At 45.0% G+C, this 24,248-nt stretch overlaps 3 protein-coding genes and 1 pseudogene across 4 annotated transcripts; 2 read left to right on the forward strand and 2 right to left on the reverse strand.

The window, feature by feature from the left end:
• The first annotated feature begins 42 nt into the window (after nucleotides 1-42).
• Nucleotides 43-2,061, forward strand: LOC133902761 (tuliposide A-converting enzyme 2, chloroplastic-like; annotated as a pseudogene).
• Nucleotides 2,062-7,234: 5,173 nt separating this feature from the next.
• On the reverse strand, nucleotides 7,235-12,952 carry LOC133899505 (histidine biosynthesis bifunctional protein hisIE, chloroplastic-like). The gene is made up of 5 exons (XM_062340496.1): nucleotides 12,657-12,952; nucleotides 10,144-10,389; nucleotides 9,959-10,054; nucleotides 9,734-9,885; nucleotides 7,235-7,643 (listed from the first exon to the last, which is right to left on the reverse strand). The coding sequence occupies exons 1-5, from the start codon at nucleotides 12,879-12,881 to the stop codon at nucleotides 7,442-7,444; spliced, it is 921 nt and encodes a 306-aa protein (XP_062196480.1). The 5' UTR covers nucleotides 12,882-12,952; the 3' UTR covers nucleotides 7,235-7,441.
• An 891-nt stretch (nucleotides 12,953-13,843) lies between these two features.
• On the forward strand, nucleotides 13,844-16,237 carry LOC133899514 (E3 ubiquitin-protein ligase SIRP1-like). Of its 2 annotated transcripts, none has more exons than XM_062340504.1 (2): nucleotides 13,844-14,284; nucleotides 14,962-16,237. In XM_062340504.1, the coding sequence occupies exon 2, from the start codon at nucleotides 15,027-15,029 to the stop codon at nucleotides 16,068-16,070; it is 1,044 nt and encodes a 347-aa protein (XP_062196488.1). In that variant the 5' UTR covers nucleotides 13,844-14,284; nucleotides 14,962-15,026; the 3' UTR covers nucleotides 16,071-16,237. The 2 variants fall into 2 exon arrangements, with proteins under 2 accessions (XP_062196488.1, XP_062196495.1); XM_062340511.1 differs by having other exon boundaries at nucleotides 13,844-14,025.
• Nucleotides 16,238-16,821: 584 nt separating this feature from the next.
• On the reverse strand, nucleotides 16,822-24,119 carry LOC133899528 (pyruvate kinase, cytosolic isozyme-like). The gene is made up of 3 exons (XM_062340521.1): nucleotides 23,656-24,119; nucleotides 17,704-18,165; nucleotides 16,822-17,635 (listed from the first exon to the last, which is right to left on the reverse strand). The coding sequence occupies exons 1-3, from the start codon at nucleotides 23,926-23,928 to the stop codon at nucleotides 16,823-16,825; spliced, it is 1,548 nt and encodes a 515-aa protein (XP_062196505.1). The 5' UTR covers nucleotides 23,929-24,119; the 3' UTR covers nucleotide 16,822.
• Nucleotides 24,120-24,248: the final 129 nt, after the last annotated feature.

Below are 24,248 nucleotides of genomic sequence, written 5' to 3' on the forward strand. Positions count from 1 at the left end.
CACGGGCGTGCAACCACCCATGCATCCACCGTCCAAGCAATCATGCGGCTCCTGTCACCTCACGTCGCCTGGCTTCCCCCTTCCCTCAGCGACTCCACCACCAACCGCTTCCCGCCTCCGCCCACGGCCATGGATCCTGACTCCGAGGTCACCTTCGACTTCCCGCCCTACCTCTGACGGTACAAGAGCGGCCGCATCATCCACTTCAGTGGTGCCCCCACCATCCCTGCTGGCATAGACCCTGTCACTGGCGTCGTCTCCGGGGACATCGGCGCCAGAGCCGCCTCCGCGCGCGTCCACCTCCTTCCCGGAGCCACGTGCAAGATCTCGGTAATTGTCTACTTTCACGGCGGCGGCTTCGTCGTCGGCTCGCCCGCGCGGCAGAGCACTCACGCTGTCGGTGGGTGAACACCGCAAGCGGGGATCCTGGGGGACCCCCTTTAAGATTTGGCCAGGGGGCTGATTCTGGATCTACCTCGTACGTGGATTTAATGCGAATATGTGAGATCTAAGCGGGACGGATGATCATCGGCTAGTGAGAGTAAATGCTCATGGGATTTTAGACAGGTTCAGACCGCACAGAGCGTAATACCCTACTCCTGTGTGGATGATATGCTATTAATGCTCTTGGAATGCCTTTCTCTGAATCTCTGTGTTACAAGATTTTTTGTCTAAGTCTAGAGCTTCAGTCTTCGAGTGCCGATCTCTCTGAGCTTCTACTCGGCCTCTATCAGTCGTCTTGCTCTTCTAAGTTTGCTCAGCCTTCTCAGACTTGTTCTTCTACAGAGTGTACCCCCCCCCCCTTATATCCTATTAGGAGAGGCTCGGCGTGCCCAGAAACGGGGGTATGAGTTCCCATAAGCCATAAATGGAAAATGCGCCTTCGGCCGATCCTATCGCCCATTACGCCCCAACTCTAGCAGGCGCAGGGGGGCCCATCGGCTAGCCGCTGAATATCCCCGCATGCCCATCCGGTCAGAGCAAATCTGACACGGTCTGACGCGGCAGGGTGGCAGGCGATACGCCTCGAGCCCAGCGACGATATCTTTATGCCGTTTCCTTTATAGGCCCCGCAGGGTGATGTGCGATGGGACCCGTCGTATTAAATGTCCTCACGCCTTCCTGCCAGGTGGTGGCAGGGACTGACGTACTCAGTACGACAGGCGTGGGGGGTGTGGTTGGAAGTAACAGGCCACGCTCCCTCTTAAATGTAGTATCGGGCCTTCCACCGATTGACACCTCACCGTTGAGCCCTTGTGGGGTCCACCAGTAAGGAGTTTCTCAGGTCCTCAGGGAACTTTGGGTACTCGGGGACCAACTGTTTATGGCTCCGATCACCCTCTCTCGGATTTGTCTCTTCTTGGGTTCTCGGGGAACTCCGAGTACTCGGAAGCCACTGTTAATGGTCCCGAGCACCCCTCCCGAAACTAGCTTTTCTACGATCCTAGCCACAGAACTCAGAGACCTCTGGTTCTCATGTCACCAACACATGCGCACCTCAACGACCTCGCCACCCGCTCCGGTGCCATCGGCATGTCTGTCTGTCTAGTACCGCTTCGCGCTGGAGAACAAGCTCCCGGCCACGCACGAGGACGGTTGGGCAGCCTTGCGGTGGGCGGCGACCCTTGGCAACAGCGTAGATCTGTGGCTGCTCGACCACGTCGACCTGTCCCGCGCGCTTCGGCCGCCGGCGCTCCCCGACAGCGTGACCATCCGCGGACTCGCGTTGGTGCACCCGTACTTCACTGGGAAGGAGGTTGTGGGCAGCGAGACGCGTTCAGGCCCGAGACCACGCCAGGATCCCGTGCGAGCATGTGCTGGTGTGCGTGACTGAGAACGACTTCCTGCTCAAGAAGCGCGCGCCGTGGTACTACCGGGAGCTCAAGGCCAGCGGCTACGGTGGTGAGGTGGAGCTCTTCGAGTCCAAGGGCGTAGGTCACGCGTTCCACTTCGACATGCTGGACTCCGAGCAGGGTGTCGAGCTGCAGGAGCGGATCGTGGCTTTCATCAAGAAATGACCTTGACCGGTGATGTTGGCAAGGAGATGGTGATGGAGATGGTGTCGAGCTGCCAAGTGCTGAGAGAGAGAAGAAAAGAGACTCCCCTGAAGCCAGGCGACGCGAGGTGGCAGGAGCCGCAGGATTGTTTGGACGGTGGATGCACGGGTGACTGCAAGTGGTGAAGGCAGGAGCTTTCAGGATTTTGGTTTGGCCTCCGGAGTTTATACGAATTCTGTCAAGTTTCTCAAATTATTTTTTATTTTTTGCAAGCCAAGTAAAAATTCCTTAATTTTTCCCTATTTGAAGAATTCAAGATAGGAGTACTGACTCTGATAACTCAACTGTCTAAACGATTATAGTATAATGGGATTCCAAGTATCGCAAATTAAGCAACGACACGTAATCCATCACAGCATTTTAAATTAGAAATAAGTCTATTTTACTCTTCAAACTATCACGTTTATCCGAATAACCTCTGAACTTTTAAATCGTCTATTTTACTCTCCCGAACTATCAATACCATCTATTTTACCCCGGAGTGGTTTTTCTCGGTAGTTTTGATAACGTGGTGGCGGTTTCGCCACGTGGCAGTCCTAGTCAGCGTGCTGGCATCAGCGTTGCACAATAATTCAATTTTTCTTTAGAAAAATAATTTATGGAAATAGATTATTCCAAAATAGGATTTATGTTTAGAAAAAAATCCAAAAAATATAAAATAATTTAGATAAATGTTTTAATATGTTTTTAGATCTGTTTTTATTTCTATAAATATTATTTAATGTTTTTATAGTGTAAAAATTATTCCAAAAATGTTAGAATAAATTTTTTAATTTGGAAAATAATTTTAGAAAATATAGATTAATTCTGATAAAGTTTAAAAATATTTTATTTGATAAAATAATTCATTTTAATATGTTTTGTTGTATATAAAATTAGTTTTAATTCTAGAAAAATTAGGTTTAATTCCAGAAAAATAGTTTTTGTTATTTTTAGCCGTAGTTTCCACATCGTTTCTAGCCGTCTAAAATTAGTTTAGCCATATTTTTTGACAAATTTTGGGCACATTTGAGCACATTTTGAGCATATTTTGGCACATTTGGACACATTTGGCCATATTTTGGCCACATTTTGACACATTTTAGCTACATTTTGGTCACATTTGGATACATTTTGGGCACATTTGGACCCATTTTAAACACATTTTGAGTACATTTTTTATACATTTTTGCTAAATTTAGGCACAAATATGACCAATATATGGCCAAATATGACAAAAATTCATTTAGCCATACTTTTGTGCATATTTTGGGCATATTTGAGCACATTTACCACATTTTGGTCTCATTTGGGCACATTTTGATCATATTTGGCCATATTTTGGTCACATTTGGGCATATTTTGATCATATTTGGGCACATTTTTAGCATATTTGGACATATTTTGGTCACATTTTGGCATATTTGGCCACATTTATGCATATTTTGGGCACATTTAGTCATATTTTAGACATATTTGAGTACATTTTGGTATATTTGGGCACATTTTGTCATATTTTGTCCAAATATGCCCAAAATATGCTCAAAATGTGCCCAAATATGGCTAAAATGCGGTTAAATATGTCTAAAATGTGCCTAAATATGCCCAAAATGTGCCCAAATTTAGCAAATATGTATCAAAAATGTGCTCAAAATGTATTTAAAATGGGTCAAAATGTGCCCAAAATGTACCCAAATGTGACCAAAATATGGTTAAAATGTGTCAAAGTGTGGCCAAATGTGCCCTAAATGTGTCAAAAAGTACGGCTAAACTAATTTTAAACGGCTAGAAATAATGCGAAAACTACGGCTAAAAATGATGAAAACTATTTTTCTAGAATTAAAACTAATTTTATATACCACAAAACATATTAAAAGCATTTATTTTGTCAAATAAAATATTTTTAAACTTTATCAGAATTAATCTATATTTTCTAAAACTATTTTCCAAATTAAAACATTTATTGTAACATTTTTGGAATAATTCTAAACTAGAAAAACATTAAATAATATTTATAGAAATAAAAATAGAGCTAAAATCATATTAAAACATTTATTTAAATCATTTTATATTTTTTGGATGTTTTTCTAAACATAAAACCTATTTTTCAGAATAATCTATTTTCATGAATTATTTTTCTTAAAAAAAATCGAATTACTGTTCAACACTGATGTCAGCACGCTGACTAGGACTGTCACGTGGCGAAACCACCACCACGCCATCAAAACCACCGAAAAAACTATTCCGGGGGTAAAATAGACGGTATTGATAGTTCGAGGGAGTAAAATGGATGGTTTAAAAGTTTAGGGTTATCCGGACAAACGTGATAGTTCGAGAGAGTAAAATGGACTTATTCCATTAAATTATGATGTGTTTAACTGCAAGTCATAACACGATTTGTGCTTAAGCAATGATCATCTACCGGAACTCCATGGGAGAGGTATGAAATCTTAGGCTCCTTTGTTCACAGGATTTCGAAAGGAAAAACATAGGAATTGGCAATCCTCTGAACGGGCACTGTATAGCCCTTTTGTTCTTAGGATTGAGGCACAGGAAATTTGAAGGAAAAATTCCTAAGCAACTGTCGGTGTATCAGGAACCGGGGGTCCCTAAGTCCCGAGACCAGGTCGGCCGTCCGCCACGTGTCACTATCTCGCGAAGTCCTTCCTGCAGGATGAGGAAAATCTAAGTTCCGGGAGAAGGTGCTCGGGACCACAGTCTCTGGTTCCCGAGCACCCCCGTTCCCTGATGACCCGCAGAGTCCAAGTACCGGGAAGAAAGTGCTCGGGAAGGTGCCCGCTCGCCCCCGAGTACCATAGTCCCCCGATGGGCCAAACAACCAAGTACTCGGGAGAGAGTGCTCGGGGTTGCACGTGGCATCCCCCGAGCACTCGGTTCCCCGAAGGATCTACAGAAGGGCTTGGGAGAGAGTGCTCGGGGCTGCACGTGGCAGCCCCCGAGGACTTGGTTCCCCGAAGGTTCTACAGGAGGGCTTGGGAGAGAATGCTCGGGGCTGCACGTGGCAGCCCCTGAGCACTCGGTTCCCCGAAGGTTCTACAGGAGTGCTCGGGAGAGAGTGCTCGGGGCTGCACGTGGCAGCCCTCGAGCACTCGGTTCCCCGAAGGTTCGCGCAAGATCACCCGACGACCCGACGACTCGGAATGACCCATCGGCGAGGTGTCAGCCAGTCAAAGGTCCGAAGCTGCATTTAATGGGCATGCGCGGCCTGACATCCTGACATTCCCAACTGCCCACGCCGCAGTGTCAGTCCCTGCCATGCTTTGGCAGAGGGGCGTGGGTCCATTAATTGCACGGGTCCCGTCCTGTATCATCCGGGGTATCTCTGGATAACGTTGCCAGGATCAAAGCATTCCGCCTGCCACCCTGCCCTGACAGAAGAACAAGACAGGGTGGGCGCGCCGGGTGCCTCTGTGGCCGCCCGGTGGGCCCTCTCAACGGCGCCAAGACGTCCACAGTAACGGGTGGTCGGATGCGCACCGCGTTTTTCCACCGCCCGTGTCACTTCGCCCGGACGGAATGATGACGCCTTTCTCCGTGGCGTATTGGAACTCGCGCCCCCACTTTCCCATTTGGGGTAAGTCGAGGTCAGCGTGTGTATAAAAGGAAGGGATGGATAACACAGGAAGACAGACCTGAGAAACCGAGATAGAACCACAGGAAGACAGGCCCAAAAAGAAACCCAACACTCTCGAAGAACTCTCGAAGACACGCCCGGAAGACTCTGAGAAACCGAGATAGAATAACCTAGATCGATCCGAGATCGAGTAACCTGAGACGAAGAACACCACAAGCAAGCTCGAGTAGAGCTAGAGCAAGGGAGCCTCAAGCTCTCTGTTAGCCATACACCCTTGTAACCAGACACATCCTTGAAGGATTCCCTTCAAGGAAGTATATTGCATCCACACAGGAGTAGGGTATTACGCCCCCGTGCGGCCCGAACCTGTCTAAACTCCGGTGCATTTATTTCTTTTTGCACTAGGTCGATCATCCCCCACCACCGACCGTTGCATTTATTTCCGTTTCCATTTATTTTCCCGACGAACTCGTTCAGGATCATCCCCCGGCCGAATCTTTAAAAAGGGTCTCTCAGGATCCCTGCGACAGGAGTTCATCCTTCGACAGCAACCGATTTTACAGGAAAAACACAGGAAAGTTGACATCTACTTGGACCTCTTTTTTTCTGTCATTGCATAGGACCGAGGCAAATCGCAGACATAACAGAGAGAGATCACACTCACAGAGAAGAAAGCAGGAAAAAATAAGTCAGTTGATTAAAAAAGTAAGATACATTCCACTCATAAAATTCCTATATTTTTCCTACACCCTATCCAAACACTCAATCCTACATGATTCTTATATTTTTCAATCCTCTGGTTTACACATACATTCCTATCATATTTCTGCATTTTTTTCTATTCCTATTCCTATGGTTCCTACACCAAATACAATTTATCAGCCAATTCTAGATAAAAAAAATATATAAGGTGTGTTTGGTAGCTTTACTATCCGGAGCTATCTCACTTGGGCAAGCTTGCTTATTCCAGCAACGGCAAGCTTGCCAATGCTAACCGTATGGTTTGTATGTTGAGATGGGCTAATCACTTGGTTGTAGTTATAGTTTGCCAAGCTTGCTTTTTGCCGGGTTAGCTAATTACTCACTCCACCTGCGCACAAATTTGTTAGCTGCCGTGGAGCGGAGCAATCGATTTCACAGATATCAGATCTAGGGTGAGGAAGAAGGGACATGCTGGTTGTACGACATTTCCCAGAGAAGTCATGCGTCGTGGTCGATTCTCCGAGACTGGGAGCTGACTTGATTTATGGAGTAGTAGCCGGTAAAGGAGCCAAATTTGCTCGGTGAGGCAGAGGAAGAGGGCGGCGTGAAGAGCGAGAAAGCAGCGCATAGTTTGAGGTTGCGGAAGAAATCCGTTTTGCGCTCGTTTTTCACGCAAGCACAATTTTGCCATCGAAGGCGAGCGGAATCGCCTCTCCCTCGGGATCGGCTCTCTCTCGGGACCGAGCTTTTCCCGGCCCGGCAAAGCGAGGTAGCCCTCAAAATCAATAATTTTTTTACTGCACCAAATGCCCAACCTAGCCCAGCAAGGCTAGATTTTTCTTGCCCAAGATCCAAACGCTCCCATAATTCCACGCCAAATAAAAAAGAGCACCAAACCAAATGTCTGCACGAGCTAACTTTATTGGCGATAGGAAAATACAGCAGTCCAAATTGCAATTTCTGCCGTCATCAAGATCACCACACAAATCCATAGTCGTTTTGTTAGAGAAAGGGGCAGAAAAACATAGCCGCAACTGAAGACAAAACTCTTCCATAGTGCACACTCGGCGCCAATGCTAGTATACTACAGCCTGTATCTTAGGCATTGCTAAGATTTGTTGCGGCCGGCCTTCTCCTCAATACCAGACTGAGGAAACCTCTTCCTGAGGACCTCAAGGACTTCTTCCATCTTCACATCCTTGACTCTAAGCAGCACCATTGCGTGGTACAGCAGATCGGCCATCTCTGAAGCTGTACGGGATTTGTCCTCGTTCTCGAGCAGCGTTTGAATTAGTTCACCAGCTTCTTCGCTGAATGATATGCAAACACATCAGCACCAGTATTAAGGGAGAAATATATCGACGTTCTTGTTGAGAGTGGAACAAGAAAAAGGCAAATAAAGCATGACAACAACAAAAGGAAAGGTAAGGTATGAAAGATGCATGAGTTGGATCAAAGAATTCGCTATCCCACACTCGTTGACACCATGTCACCAATCGAGAACATGCACTACTAAACAAATCCTGACACTCAGGTAAATGAATAAGCCCTGTAACTGTCTTGCAAACTTTTTCCTGCCATGCAGACATTGTCTTGTTAGTTGAGTCAAACCCTATATTTAAGTTATATCCTGCGTACCACCTGTCATTGCTGATTTGTGATGCCAAATTTAAGATGTATAACAAAAACCTTTAACGATCATATCCGAAGTTTCAAAGTAGGATGAATAGCAGAAAATTGGACACTAGGTCCAAGTTTCATTTGTGGAGTGTGGGATTGGCAAACTTGTATGCTCCGAATAACTCTGTCATGGTAATTTTTATTCTGCATGTACATCCTGCCATATGAAATTGCCGAAAGGAGAAGCTAAAAGCCTATAAGGTTAGTAAGGTTGTTAGGATGTCAGCATATTAAATCGGCATAATTATATTGTCAGACAACTAAGAACAAAACAGACAAGTTAATGATTACAAACAACACTTTTTTATTTGCAAAATTACTAAGATTCAGTCTACTGAACAGTACTATTAGATACACCATGCAAAAAGTATGACGTGGACCAACAAAGACTTGTTTCCATTTAGAACTAGGAATATGACTACAACATTCTTGTAGTATATGTTTACTCGTCAAAACAGTCACCACACCCTACCCTTACCAGTACCTCCATCAGGCCTACTATAATGGATTTATCTATTCAGGTCTCCTGTACCAATTAAATCTTATTGTACCAAGTCAATCCATGATCAAATGCAGTACTGTGAAAGCGTAAATAAACATTATATAAAACACGAGTTAGTTCATGTGTCACCTCTTCTCCCTACTCTCCTCTCATCTAATAAAAACTTCTAAAATTCGAATAATTTACCCACTTTTGCCATCCATCCTCGTCCTCAATCATTCCCGCCTCGTTACTAGCTACGGATATAAGATCTGTTTTACTAATAAAAATAAATGAAGAAATTAGGAGTAAAACTAGCGGATAATCTCCTCCTTTTTGCGGATCTCATCTGGAATCAAACTACAGCAATGTTCCCGACGTATTCGTTCGGCGACGCTCCCATGACACATCTATATCTGCATACCTTGAGTTTGTGCTTGATGTTACCACGTCTAATGTTTGTGTTTTCGTTGCAACGCATGGGTACTTAGCTAGTAAACACAACTGAGGTCATCAAGCTAACTCAATATCTAACAAAGACTAAAAGGGCAGATGTAATACAATTTAAGTTTTGGGCTCTAATTCAACATATATCGAATGTAGAAAGTCATATCGGAGAAGAAAAAAAAGCGTCACATATTAAGTTAATTCAATAGCAGATTTCTCTGGTGAAATACTCCCTCCTGCTACAAACATTTACAGCCGTGGGAAGTGTCCTGTTAAACTTTTTGACCCTTGATGGGCAGTATATTTTTGAATGTTTAGATTGGCCACATAAATATGATAAGGGCCTATTTACTTTCCTTACAAACAACTTCTGTAATGGCTCCATTTCATAACAAAAACCACAGGTCAAATTGCATCTCAGAAACTCTCAACAGTTAAAAATGAAGTATATGACCTAATGGCATAGAGGAGTAGACATGGGGCATGCCAAAAACTATAAACTATCTAAGAACTTGACAACAAGCATACACAAGCACAAATTGCCATCCCATCAATCACCCATATGGACAGCTCAAGATGACATATATAGCGTAAAAGAATAAGGATAGCAACAAATTCATGATTCTATCCTAAAAATGCACAACTTATAAGGCTAAAAGAAAGAGAAAATTTTGTTCAAAAAAATGAAAGAGAACACTCTATGATTTTCTATTTGTTGTCTTGACCATTCAAATCATTGACAGTTATTATCATGCAGTATCAGGAATTCAGAATAAGCATAACATCACATACTGTATTTTTGAGCAAAGCAGCTGGTTATCAAGCAGTAGTTTTTTCGTCCATGATGGCTTGCCACTTCCTTCAGTAACTGTCTCCTCCTGCCGTCTACTAATTGTATCTTCAAGCGAGTATAGAGTTGTGGTAACCTGCCTATCTTGATTGGGCTGTGAAGGGAAATCACATTTTAATCACAAGTGGAAGTCTAACTACAGGAAAGGGTAACTCAAGAATGGGTACCTTCGAACCTTGTAGAGCATCATAAACTGAAGTATAATAGCATGTTTCTGCTCCTGTATGGCAGGTAGGTCCATCTGGCTTTCCTAGGTATATTATCTAAATTGTGTGAAAAACAAAACAACCGCCCAATTAGCACCCACAGAAGCCAAATTTAAAGCTTGATGCACAATGCAGAATATGCTTACAGAATCACAGTCACAGTCCAGGAAAATGTCATGCACATTGATGAAGTTCATGGACGTCTCTCCTTTCGTCCACAAGGAAGACCGTGAGCGGCTAAAGAATGTAGCTTTCCTGGTTGATATAGTTTTTGCAAGGGCTTCTCTGTTAGCAAAACCCTGCATAAGAATGGCTCCAGTATCCACATTTTGCGCAATAGCAACAGCCAACCCTTTGCTGTCCCACTTCACACTGTCTAGTAATGTGTCAACCTAAATATTTTTCCAGGACAATAATGAACTTCAGTTAGATGTTAATGAGAGTTTAAACTCTATGTTAAGAATAACAGTATCATAAACAAACATTCTCCTTCCGTTTTTTTTCTACGCAAAACTGTGGGGGAGTTCCCCACAGTAACATTCTCCTTCCGTTGATAACTGTAAGATGCAAAGTTGTAGCCATGCTACTGCGAAAACATGAATTAGCTATGTCCGTACTACCTCAGAGTCTACAATGGAAAGATATTTATATTCATATTAAAAAAGTTAAGAGGAATATATCTGCATGTACAAGGAAAAACATAGATGGACCTTAAACCCATCAAATAATACAGGATATCACTACCCAAACAAATTAAAACCACTTCACCAGTGTTCATATGTTTTAGCATGCGAATAGCACGGTGGTAACACCTCCAGATGTGAGGCTACCAACCAGGGCTCGAACCCTGGTTCTCGCAAAAAAAAGGCCCCTTGTTGTGTGTTCCTCGTGGTCGTGGCACGGTCGCTCAGCGGTAGCGTGTAGATTGTAGCCGGCTTTCAGGGCCTTTTCTCGACCTTAATGCAATGCCTTCGGGATGTCTCTCCCTTTGGGTCAAATTTTTTTTCATATGTTTTAGAAAATGTATCTTAAGAAAGTATATTTTGTCAGAAAGTGTATCTTTTTTTTAAATGGAATAGCAAATTCCGTTAAACCTGTGCCGCTTAATCGCTGGCAACCAAGTCCTGAATACAAGACGGAAGGTCATTCACAAGCAAATTTGCCTCCGCAAGACACTTACAACCCAACACAGCTAAAGTATGCCCCACTTAATATCTAAAGATAGGCATCAAATGGCAAGTCCAACATTTTGATTTCCTTAATTCCTCTAATGATGGATAAATTAGCTCCAAAGCACTGCAGAAGTCTCACTTTTGTGAAAAAACACTAGCTATGGAGGCAAATCTCCCAAAAAAAAGGAAACATTTAACTCGTTGAAATAATAATGATAATTTCATTACAATGCATTATGCCATAGACTACTATCATACCAAGTCTCCAACACTGCTAGTTTTAGAAATGCATATATATTCTAATAGCTATAAATGATGAGGCAATGTATAAAGTAGGATAAATTAGGGACTATGAGCATGTACTTCAACTTTTAATACACTATATTGATGAATGCATATCAACACAGAAAAAAAAAATGGAAGATTTGCCACTCCGCTGTCTCACTAACACAAGGCCCCTACGATCCATATGTCAGTGAGATACCAAGTAGAAACTCCTTAAGTGTCAAAGAACAAGAGGCAAATCCTCAAAATTCCCATGCAAAAATGCGGCTCCAAATTTTTTGAGCCAAAAATTCAGGTGGGTACATTTAGTAGACAAATTAAATCCATCAGACATGAAAATTATTTGATTACATGCCACCCAAGAATGTATAGAAAAAAATACAGATATAAAAATAGAGATATAAAATATATGGATCTAACTGGGTGAAGAAATATGTGGACCCCAATAACACCGTCCAATAAAGGACAATATGAAGTAAGAAATACTGACATTACATTTTCCAAAAAAAAAAGATTTATTATCTAATACAGAAGCTTGAAAGAGAAATAGCCAGTCATTCAATAATAAGTTCAGCAGATAATTGTGCCTGCCAATCATATCACTAGAGTGTTGTAGAATGTCGCCACTAATCGACAGGCTAGGGCGCTAGACGACATAACAGGGCTGATTGGTGCTTCAACAGAAAATGAAACTGATTTGCATTGCTTCCTACGTCCCAATAAAAACTTGGTAATGATGAATGACTTCGTTTGATTAATGCTTTCCACTTGGTAGTGCATAACATCAATATAAATGTGCATATAATTGTATGGAAACTCCATTGTACATCTAGAAAAGTTGGCTGTAAGCATGCACTAGCACCATCATTTCAAAAAATACTACCATTGCATACCATCTTATTTGCATCAACAAAGTAAGCTACCAAATTCGAGAGCCAGCCGTTAACAAATAGACTCGACTAACAACAGGAAATCCCATTGCCGTACCTCTCCATGGATGCATGGAATAAGATGTAGTTTTGCAGGAAACTAGCTGTGAACCGTCATCTAGGGGCTTGTATCCGACATGTGGTTGGCAGTTGCTACGCTCATCAAGCACTAGAAAGGTTGTGAACGGATTGCAAGCTTACAGCCCGCCCCGATCCCCCCAAACCGATTTCGCGGTAAGGCAATAAGATGCAAGTAGGTTAAAAAAAACAAACCATGGGGTCTACGGAGACAGATCCTAGCGGCGACCGCGCGGGGCTCGCCGCGACGGAGACCACCGGGAACGGCTTCCTGAGCCGCCACCCCGGGGGCGCCGCGATGGCTGCGCGAAGGTTGGGAGGGCCAAGCCGGGAGCAGCAGACGAAGACGCGGGTCGCTGAGAAGGACGAGGAGGAAGAGGCGGGGGCGCGAGTAGTAGCGGCCGCCGGAGCCGCCGCCATCGGAGCCCGAGCGTGACGTAACCTGGTGACTCGTGAGTCAGCGAGTCGCTAGAGAAGCTTGATCAGGTCGCCGGCTTGCGGGCCTGGGGCTCGATTGCTTGAAGCCCGGTAGGATTGTCTGGATGGGTTGGGCCCAGCCCACTAATCAAAGGCCGACACTATCCCTGGAAGAAAAAAGAGAGTCAAAAGGCTGAACAAATTTAAAGGCTGTTTGTTTCTGGCTGTTTTTGTTTTTGTCAGAAGCTCATAAATTAAAAGCTTAAATAAATATGTTGATTGAATAGTGATTTTTGGAGAAGTCAGAAGATTGTTTCTGAAAAAATAAACTAGAAACTGAAAAACACGCTGAGAGTAGCTTTTCTGAGAAGTAAAGTATTGAGAAGCCAAAAAAGCTAAAAACACAACTTTATAGAGAAGCCAGAAGTGGAAGTTCAAATAAACAGGTCCTAATAGCAAGTTGGTATCATCATTTTTAAAACTGAAAATCTTAAAAATTCTCTTTGAGAAATTATATTTTTCTTATCTCTGAAAAAAGGAATCTTATTCCAGCTGAGATGGCACCCACTAGTCCAAGGAACAATAGAGTCATCGGTATAAAACATATTTAGTAAAGCTCTCAGACTAGTTTAAAGGATAAATTTAATGGGAACTCGATCAAACAATAGTTTACAATTTTCAGTTCTAAAAGTAATTCTGTGAGAATGATTTTTTAAAATAATTTAAATACTAAGAGCTAAAAAATAGTTTATCCTGATTCGTTTCACTCCACCACGTAATCACTCCTCTATAATCGTAAAAAATTATTTCCAATTACATAATCACTTTTCTCATAAAATTTGAATCAGTGAAGCTCTACACGCCCACACGCTCTAACGATCAGAGAAGAAACGTGCTCCACTTTCCCCAGCTCTTTTTTTTTTTCCTTTTCTTTTATAACAATCTATTCATGGGCTGGATGGAAAGCGAAATGCCACCACCGCTGAACTTTTAGCAGAGGAAGGGAAAAAAAGCAGAGAGAAATCAAGCTGGGGAAAGCTTAAAATTAGAGCGACAGAGCATCCCCAGGCAATAATTGAGCAGACAAAACCTTCCTAATCACTGCCCTAAACATGTGTTCCGTGGAGTATTATATGAGGAGCCCAAGGTAATCGATCCAAGTGGATGCTCATGATGGTGGAGAGCCCGGGCCCTCTGGCCTTCGCTTGCCCTCCTTCCTCCCCCCACATGCCCTGCCTCGCCCTGCCCTGATTGATTGATTGCTTCGTGTGACGCTTTCCTCTTTCCCTGGTTCGATCCATCCAAGAAGTCGTCTCAAGCTTGAGGATTCCTTTGTTCTTCTCCTTAGATTGGAAATATTTGCTGCCCCTGTTCATCTTGTAGAAAGAATTGGATTTCCCTTCATGGTACAAGATTATGCATTTTGTTCTATTTGTTTCTTATTATTCATAAGATTGATCCAATCTTGAGCAAACTGTTGGATCCCTGTTGCTCTGTCCTTGTTTTCCTGATTGAATTGAGTGTTTATTTTTCAATGATTGAACTTGCTCTTGCTTAGATGATACTTTTGGAAATTTTTGCTGCTCCTGTTCATCTTGTAGAAAGAATAGGGTTTCCCTTCACAGTACAAGATTATGCATTTTGTTCTATTTGTTTCTTATTATTCATAAGATTGATCCAATCTTGAGCAAACTGTTCGATCCCTGCTGCTCTGTCCTTGTTTTCCTGATTGAATTGAGTGTTTGATTTTCAATGATTGAACTTGTTCTTGCTTAGATGATACTTCTGCAAGAGCAAGTCTCGTTTTTCTGATTTGTGAGCTTTCAAGAAATGCACCTGATCTTTCCATGACAAGAAACCCAGCAAGAGCGTAGTCTTTGAGCTGAATTTACGAAAGATTCAGTCTGTTCAATGCAAACGACTTGATTTTATCCCACCAAGGAATGGTGCTTTCCTGCATTGACTAGGAAATCTTGACCTGCCAAGCTCGAATATTTCCCCAATCATTCAAGCTTATTCACCGTTGCAGTGTCAAAACTCTAATCTTTCCTTCCTTCCTTCCGGATCGATTGATTCGTCGCAGCCAAATCTAGCCCGAAGAATTAGAGTAGCCGCATTGGCGAGGCAAACACAAGAAGCTCGGCAGCAATGGCGGAGCAGGCGGCGGTCGCCGGGAGGTACTGGTGCCACATGTGCGCCGTGGCGGTGAGCCCCGCGGAGGGCGAGGTGGAGATCAAGTGCCCGCACTGCCACAGTGGCTTCCTCGAGGAGATGGAGACCGCCCGCAGCGCCGCAGCGCCCGACGACGGCGACGGCGGGGAGCCTTACGTGTATCCCGGCGCCGAGCGGCCGAGCTCCATCTGGGCGCACGCCGTCCTCAACACGGTCGACAGCTCCGTCCGCCGCCGCCGCTACCGGAGGCAACCGGAGGCCGGCGACATCCAGGACTGGGAGGAGCACGAGTTCACGAGGCGCCGGCGGCGCGTCACCGCGTTCCTGCGGCTCCTGCACGAGCTCCGTGAGCGCCAGCTCCAGCGCCTGGAGTCCGCCGCCGGGCTCGACGGCGATCAACTGACCCCTTTTGGCCGGAGCCTCTTCATCGGCGGCGGCGCCGGCGAGCAGGGCGTTGCGCTGGGCGACTACCTCGGCCCGGGCCTGGACGCCCTGGTGCAGCAGCTGGCCGAGGGCGACGCGGGGCGGCACGGTACGCCGCCGGCCACGAAGGAGGCCATCGAGGCGATGCCGACTGTGGAGGTTGACGGCGGCTACGGCGTCGACGCGGCCAGCTGCCCGGTCTGCCTGGAGGACTACGCGGCCGGCCAGCGCGCCCGGGAGATGCCCTGCAGGCACAGGTTCCACGGCAAGTGCATCGTGCCGTGGCTCGAGATGCACAGCTCCTGCCCCGTATGCCGATTCCAGCTGCCGGCCGACGACGACAACAAGAGCTCATGCGGCAGTGGTGGCGGTGGCTATGTCAGTGTCAATGGTGATCACGATGGCAATGACAATGGCAGTGCGGGTGACAGGGCAGACAGAGCGGGCAATGCCGAGCCGGAGCGCAACGCTGGTGCACAGGCCGAAGAGAACAGTAGGCGGTTGCCAGCGTCGATACAGTGGCTCAACAGCTTGTTCTCCTCATCGGCTCCGGCATCCGGCGGCAGCAGCAGCAGCTCGCAGCATTGGGAGGACTGAATTTTGGAAGCTGCTTGGGCCGCCTGTTGCCAGTGTATACAGGGAACCTTTGTTTTTTCTATGTTAGTTTTGCTCTTGTAATATTCAGTGATACAGTTATTATGGTTGTAAAAAGAACAGATATTGGCAAGTGTATGAAATTGCCAATTGCGTGGATTGGGTGCTAATCAGAATTCTATAGGTAAAAGTGGTTTACGCAGGGTGCTAATCAGGGCCAATAAGCAGCTTTATAATCAAAACTTAATTTTTGAAAAAGGTGCCACACATAATACTCCTACTATTTGCTTCTGTCAGTATTCAACTCCAGAGGTCGACAGCGTTTGATTTTGTCAAAGGTCCAGTTGATCAACAGTATTCAACTTCACATATATATAGTTAACCAATTGTTTTAATTGAAGTCCATAATGAACTAAATACTCATATTTGGTCACTTGTTCGATCTCATAAATAACTGTATTTTTTGCCAATTGAACCAAAATTATTTAGCAAGCAGGTGAAACAACCATCGTATATCAGTAGTAGTATAATAGCAGTAGCAGCACAGCTGCAAAATAGGTAGCTATAGTAGTTGACAATTGTTTAAATGGCTAACCTCTAAATGATAAATAGCCACAACCTCGTAACATTAAGGTGTACCACAATGCAAAGTCACTATCTTGGCAACAAAAAATGTGGATCTGCATAAACAGTCTCACAAAAAATGCACCCCCCCCCCCCAAGCAAAATGGTGTTGCTCCCCCCCCCCCCCCCCCCTAGTTCACAGTCAAGAGTTTGATGACGGACGCAGTCCCGATCCGGTGCAGGGCCACAACGGACTCACCGGTATTGCAGAGCCCCATCGCCTTCGCATTCTGGATGGCGAAACCGAGTGCCTCTTCAGTGGCTTCACTGTCAAAGGCCTTCGCATTGGCAGCACTCAGCATTGGGATGACACCCCTGACAATAAGGCTATGCCTTGCAGGCCCCTCGTCGCTGCACGTCCAGTCGAAGGAGTCTGTCTTAAGCTCAGGAACCACGACAGACAGTATCGGCATGGATGGCCTATACTTGGCCACAAGCCTTGCAGTCGTTCCTCCCCTGGTCAGGACCAAGATAAGAGCAGCTTTGGCGGAGTTTGCTGTGCGGACAGCTGATGATGCAAGGCTCTCCAGTGGGCTCATTGGAATTGGAGCTGAGGCCATGATTGATTTGAAAACAGCAGCATGGTCGACGCATGACTCTGCTTTCAAGCAGATCTTGGCCATAGTTTGCACAGCCAGCTCTGGATAAGCCCCAGCAGCTGTCTCACCACTGAGCATGACACAGTCGGTGCCATCAAGAACTGCGTTTGCAACATCAGTTGCTTCAGCTCTCGTAGGGCGAGGAGACTTGATCATAGATTCCAACATCTGGGTTGCAGTCACAACTGGCTTGCCCTGAATGTTGCACTTGAAAATCATCACCTTCTGCGCAAAGAAGATCTTCTCTATAGGAATTTCCATCCCTAAATCACCTCTTGCCACCATAAAAGCATCAGAGTTTGCCAGGATATCGTCGAAGTTAGCTACTCCCTCTTGATTCTCAACCTGCACATTCAAATTAATTATAACCTTGACACTCAGAAGTCTATTAACTAAAAAAGAGAATGGCATACCTTTGACATCAGCATTATGGACTTGGCGTGCTCACCAAGTACCTTCCTGACCTCTACAAGATCCGAACCCTTGCGAACAAACGACAAGGCAATCATGTCAATCTTATTTGGGATACCCCATTTAAGGATATCCTCCTTGTCCTTTTCAGTGAGTGTTGGGAGATCAACAATAACTCCTGGAAGATTTACATTCTTCCTCTCACCAAGCATACAAGTGTTCTCACAACGGCAGCAAACCAAGCCTTGCTCTTTATCACAGTGAAGCACAGTAAGAGTGATGGTACCATCAGCACACAATATGACACTTCCTGGCTTCAGATCCACTGCTAGCTTCTTATAGCTCATTGATATCATTTTCTCATCACCCTTAATGCTATAATCTGTTGAAATTGTGATCTCTCGACCCTTTTTCAATTGAATAGGCTTCCCATCTTTTAAAAATCCAGTTCGGATCTCTGGACCCTGAGTTATAAATCAGTAGATGCAACGAACATGTGATCAGTAAACATTGCATGACACAACTGTGCAAACAAAACTAGTGAAGGGTTTGAACAATGTTTCCCCATACAAGAGATATTTCATCAGGCATACAGCTCATGCAATACATAAATTTCAGTCATGTTTACTTTCAAACTAGCTAAGCACCCGTGCGTTGTAACGGAAACACAAATATTGGATATGGTAACATTAAGTGTAAACTTAAGGTATAGAGATGTGGATGCGCCATGGGAGCGATGCCGTAGTTTGATTTCAGATGGAATTCAAAAAAGAAGGAGAATACCTGCTAATTTCCCTCCTAATTTCTTCATTTATTTTCATTAGTAAAACGGGTCTCACATCTATAGCCGGTAACGAGACAAGAAGGCTAGAGGACAAGGACGAATGGCAAAAGTGGGTAAATTATTTGAATTTTAAAAGATTTAATTAGAGAGGAGAGTAGGGGAAGAGGTGACGCGGAACTAACTCGTGTTTTAATTAGTTGAGATTATCAAGCTGCTTACGCTAAGGTGCGCATGCAGGTAAATATTACTATGGGGGTATCATAGTAGTATGTGCTGAGTACTCACAAGAAGTTGAGAGGAATGAACATTGTCCCCACCCCTTACCCCCACACCACCACCACAACAACAACAAACTTTGTCCCAATCTAGTTGGGATATACTAGAGATAAAACCCACAAGATTTTGCTATACAATTAACATTTTTCATAAACCAACCATAAAGATTGTAAGATTAAATACCACTTAGACCATGTTTGTTTCAGCTAGAGATTGTGGATTATGATTCACAATCTGCAAGTTGAAACAAACAGGCCATCATCACAAATCCAGCATTCAGATTGTAACAATCCAACAATTCAGGTTCTACTAACTTCTGCAGATTGTACAATCTAGCTTTTACAATTCAGTTTCTTACAATCCAAAATCTACAATATGTTTTTCACAATATCCAGCTGAAACAAACAGGCTCTTAATCTTTTGTAAGTCGTATCACATCAGATCTGTAATGAAAGCTGTAGAAAGAAACCCCCAAGAATCCCATAAAATCAAAGAAAATAGAAGTAAAACATATGATAAGCACTCACATCAAACACAAGGAAAAGAAATTCCCGACAAATCTCTATGCTAACTGGAAGTTGGGGGCAACATTAAAAATTCATTTTTCCCTAAACATAAATCATTAATTTGTTCTACTGTACCATTAAGATATACTGTTCTTTTTTTCAGCAAATGTTGGCCGGCCTATACACACTTGTATGCATAAGATCTCACATTCTCATTACCCGCATAGAAAACAAAAGAGCAATGTTGTCACATCTTTCTCCAAATGATATAAGGCGAAAAGGGAATTGTGTCCACATGAGATCAACATTTTAACATCAAAGGATATATTCTATTTGTTTTAATTTAAATGGTAATAACATAAACCTGAAAAACAACAACCACCTCACCAAGCTGAGCAAGAAGACCCTGATCATCAAAAGGTTAGCATCCAGCAAAACAAAAACTATTCCTTCCCATCCCAATCAAGCTGGCTACGAGAGTTAATTGGTTGCTAGAATAAGTCCATGGGACAAAAGTCCATTTGGTTGGGGGAGAATGAGGGAATGCAAGTTGGGCTTGTTTGGTTGGTCATACAAGGTAATGTGCATCCAGTTGAGATATTGCTAAACACTTTCCTCCCATCCCAACTAACAAGCTAATGCTGATGCCTGATCATTAATCAACAGTGGTATATATTGGCTGCTGTATATATGCGGTTAGGGATCAGGGATTCAGGGTTAAATACACCAACAGTAAGCCTAGTACCTAAATCTAAATTCTCTAGAGTAAAAATAATGCATAGCTTATAATTATAATTGATATAAGTGCACACCTCTATCCCTTAGCCCAAAGGGGGAAATATACAAGTGTGTATGTATGTGTACATATGCAAAGAAACCCCTTTACAAGGGAGAAACTACAAACAAGTAAATATATCTACCCCCCCCCCCTCTCAAACTCATGGTGAGTCACAAACACTGAGTTTGGACATATGACGAGCCCTGGTTTGCGATTTAGTGAAGAAATCAGAAAGCTGCAAATCCGAAGGCACATACTGAAAAGTGATAGCATGCTTTTGCACCTGACAAGGCACATATTGAAGAGTGGTAACACGCTCTTGCACCTGACAACATGTGTATGAAGCATCAAATCCAATGTGCTTCGTTAGCTTATGCTTCTCCGAATCACGGGCAATGCATCTGTGTTGTCCAACATCACATCAGTAGGTCCCATATCAGAAACTCCAAAATCAGCCAGCAGCCACCTCAACCAAGTGATCTTAGCAGTCACCGACAGCAGAGCCCGCAACTCGACCTCAACACTCGAACGGGATTCTACAATCTGCTTTTAGTCTTTCGGGCAATGAGAAAGGAGCCAAGCACAACAGGCAGAAAGAGACCGACGACCGACAACCACACGGCGAGGTGGCGGACGGCAGCTCCGGCACGGGCGGGAGCAGTGTGATGGGGCAGAAGTGGCGGTTAGAGGTGCCGGCACGGTGGGGCAGAAGCGGCGGTTGGAGGCGTCCGTCCTCAACTCCGCGGCCAAGCTGTACCCGCGAGATCGGGGGCTGCCACTTGATTCCGGCGGTGGCGACCCGAATTGTTGGAGAGCAGCGACGCAGCAGAAGCACGTTGCTCAGGAAGAGGAGGAGAGGGAAAAAAGAGATGAGAGAGAGAGGCTGGCATAGAACGGCGGAGGCTCACCGGCAGATCGCTGGTGGCTGGTCGGCAGCGGCTAAGGTTTGGATCGAGAGCAACCATGCCCTGGTACCATGATAGAAGTAAGCACACCTCTATTCCTTAGCCCAAAGGGGCAAATATACAAGAGTGTATGTATGTGTACATATGCAAGAAACCCCTGCAAAAGGGTGAAACTACAAACAGGTAAATATATCTAACAATAATAAATGTACTAAGTATATCAAGCAAAGAGTCTCACTAGTTGACAGCTCCCTGGTCAAAGGGAGCTTTTCGGTCTAAATCCCACTGATATGTGATATGCATAAAAACTTTATGATTGAATGACAATTACTAATTAAGGCCTCAGTGCTTGCAGGTTGGATCTGTTGCGGCCTTGTGGGTTTCATATAGGAAACTAAGAGTATCTCCAAGAGCTGCTTAAAATGGCTCCCAATAGCCATTTATAGGGATTTTGACCCCAAAATCTAGCTCCAATGGCCTCCTAATCCTGTTTCGAATTTTTACCGATTCTCAAAGTGAGTTCTCATCCTAGCTAGAAGTTGGAAGTGACCTCGACTCTCTATCCACCCCCAGGCCCACCAACCTCCGCTCTCCAATAGCCTCCTTCCCTTTGTGCCTCCGCTTCCCATCAGTGTCCCCGCCGGGGCCGACAGCAAGCCCACCCGCCTCCGCTCTCGCTGAGCCCGCCTAGAGCTTGAGCTCGGCCCTGCCTCCGCTCCGACGGCCACACGAGCCCCGGAGACCATGGCGTCGTGAGGAGGTCGATGGCGAGGAGAAGCACCCCGTGGCCTCCGATTTGTCAGCTCCCCACCTCGATCTCGCGCGATACGACATGGAGGTTGGAGCTGACGCTGGATCTTGGCGCCATCACCGGTGGAGCTCGTGAGAGGCGGCCGTTGACGGGCGTAGCCGAGGCAGTCGTAGTAGCATGAGCAACATGCGGAGGGGGGCGGCTCGTGGAGGCAAGCAGTTGCAGCAGTAGGAGCAAACACGGCAGAGGAGCGTACTGGTATTGCCGCTAGTGAAAAGAAAAGGGAGAGATGATAGGTGGGGTCTATCCGTCGGTGACATAGTAGAGGATATATAGAGAATGAGTTATTGGGAGTCTGTTGGAGATGAATGAGATTTAAGGAGTGAATTTTATTAGAAATGCTACTTATATAGTGATATTGGAAGTGGGTTTTTAGGCATCTCTTGGAGATGCTCTAAGCTACTAGTTGTGCCCATCTTCCTGCAAGGTGACAAGGAGACAAAACAAATTCATCAAGGCAAAGCTGTGTGGCTCCAAATTCCTGAATCAGGCCTAAAGGGGGAAAGTCAAACCACATTGGCCTTGAGTGTAGTAACCCAAAGGGGGCTAAAAAGCTGACGAGATTGAGCCAGGTTAGCCACTGATTGCGATAGGGTAGATGGGTGGCTGCCCCAGCCCTTGGCCTGTCCGCGATAACTTGCACACAAATCCAATTGCGGCTCAATGGTAGTGCTCAATTGTTCAGGATAGATGACGGGAGCAACAGCAAGCATGTAAGCTGGATTGAGATGTTTTGGTTGACTTATGGAATATGGATAATACAAGTATAGGACGCAATGAGATGAAAAGAATAATGTCAAAGCTACCAACTTGCCTTCATCAAGCTTAAGAGGACTTAATCCACCCTAATAAAACATAAAATAGGTTATATACCTTACTCACCCACCGATATGCCAATTATATGGGTTTGGCCATATGGGAAGTTCAATTTGAGTTTCCTTACGAACTAGTCGGAAACCACCCTTTTGTGCCTCATAATAACTTGGCTCGCTTATACAAAGTACCCAACCAACCAAAGATCAATCAGAGGTTCAAACAAACAAATAGAGAAAAAGAAGACGCCAATTAGATAATTCTGACGTTTCTCCTTTCCTATCGCCATTTGACATGTTCAATTAATTAATCACCATGATTCACCACCTGTATTTTCTTCCATCATCTGAATTCAGGATTGAAAGTCTCAAAAAAGGTAATGCAATTTCGCACATTTCAACGTTTTTATTAGATGGCACCCAACTTTAGCACCCCAAGCAAAAAAAAAAAAAAAAAAAGGACAAGAACAACATAGCCAATACAAGTGGCTGTGGCATGAGGACCACAGCCAACAGTCCAAGGAAATCGACAACAACAAGTCAACCGATTCCAATTCCAGGGGGTAAGTGCAACGACTTGCTCCATCCAATTGCAAAATTGACATGTGGAGCCAGGTAGGAGCTGCAGGACATTGATGGCTAGATCTTCAGAAATTCTATGCTACTGCGTAATGACTATTGGTCGCTCACAGTTGGCTGCTTTGATGGTAGTAGCTATATTAACCTGTAGTAGTAAAAGTAGGTACCACAAAGCACAAGCAGCCAAACGTTCAAAGAATGGTCGGAATCAAGAAACAAGCTACAGTGTGCTGTGTGCACAAACGTCCAAAGAAGACTAGAAGCAAATAAAGAACCGGAGATCGCATCCGACATCAAGATCAAGAAACAGGGACAAGTGATTATCTCTGGAAGCTGCGTACGGACTGAAATTTTCGCCTAAAAGCGGTTCAAACTCACAAGGCCTAACCCCAACCAGTAAATAGGAAAAACCAAAGTAGGCAGCCAGAGAAGCCGAGCAACCTAATCGCAGATCAAGAACTGGATCAGATAGAGAGGAGGAGAGCGACCGGGATGGATGGGACCTTGGTGTCGAGCATGACGGCGCAGAGGATCCCGGTGCGGTCCATGGCGGCGCGGAGGTTGTCGAGCGTCTCCTGGTGGTACTCGTGGGAGCCGTGGGAGAAGTTGAACCGCGCGACGCACATCCCGGCGCGCAGCAGGCGCGAGACCATCTCCACGGAGCGCGACGCCGGGCCGAGCGTGCACACGATCTTGGTCTTGGGCCGCCGCCGCATCACCGCCGCCCCCACGGGCTCCTCACCCCACCCGGGCTCGCCGCCCGCCACCGCCGCCATAGCTTGGTTCTTCGCTAGATCTGCGCGAGGGAAGACAGAAGGGAGGGGAAGGCGCGCGTGCTTTCGCTGGGTTCTGCTTTGGCTCCTCTTGTGTGGGTGCTGGGTTGTTCTTGCTCCCCAAGAATGGGGCGGCCGGCCAGGCGAGATCCTTTGCAATAAATAATGGCGGCCCGAAAGGACTGCAAAGGGGACCAATCGGCGTGGTCTTTTCTGACAGTCCGTTGCAGGAAAAAACCGAGAATGGGGTGCTAGACAGGGATTTCAATTTCATTTTATATTATTTCACCTGTAAAAAGACCGATATTTATAAACTTTTATCG

The sequence above is a fragment of the Phragmites australis genome, chromosome 2, assembly GCF_958298935.1.
Source record: "Phragmites australis chromosome 2, lpPhrAust1.1, whole genome shotgun sequence".
NCBI lineage: Eukaryota > Viridiplantae > Streptophyta > Magnoliopsida > Poales > Poaceae > Phragmites > Phragmites australis.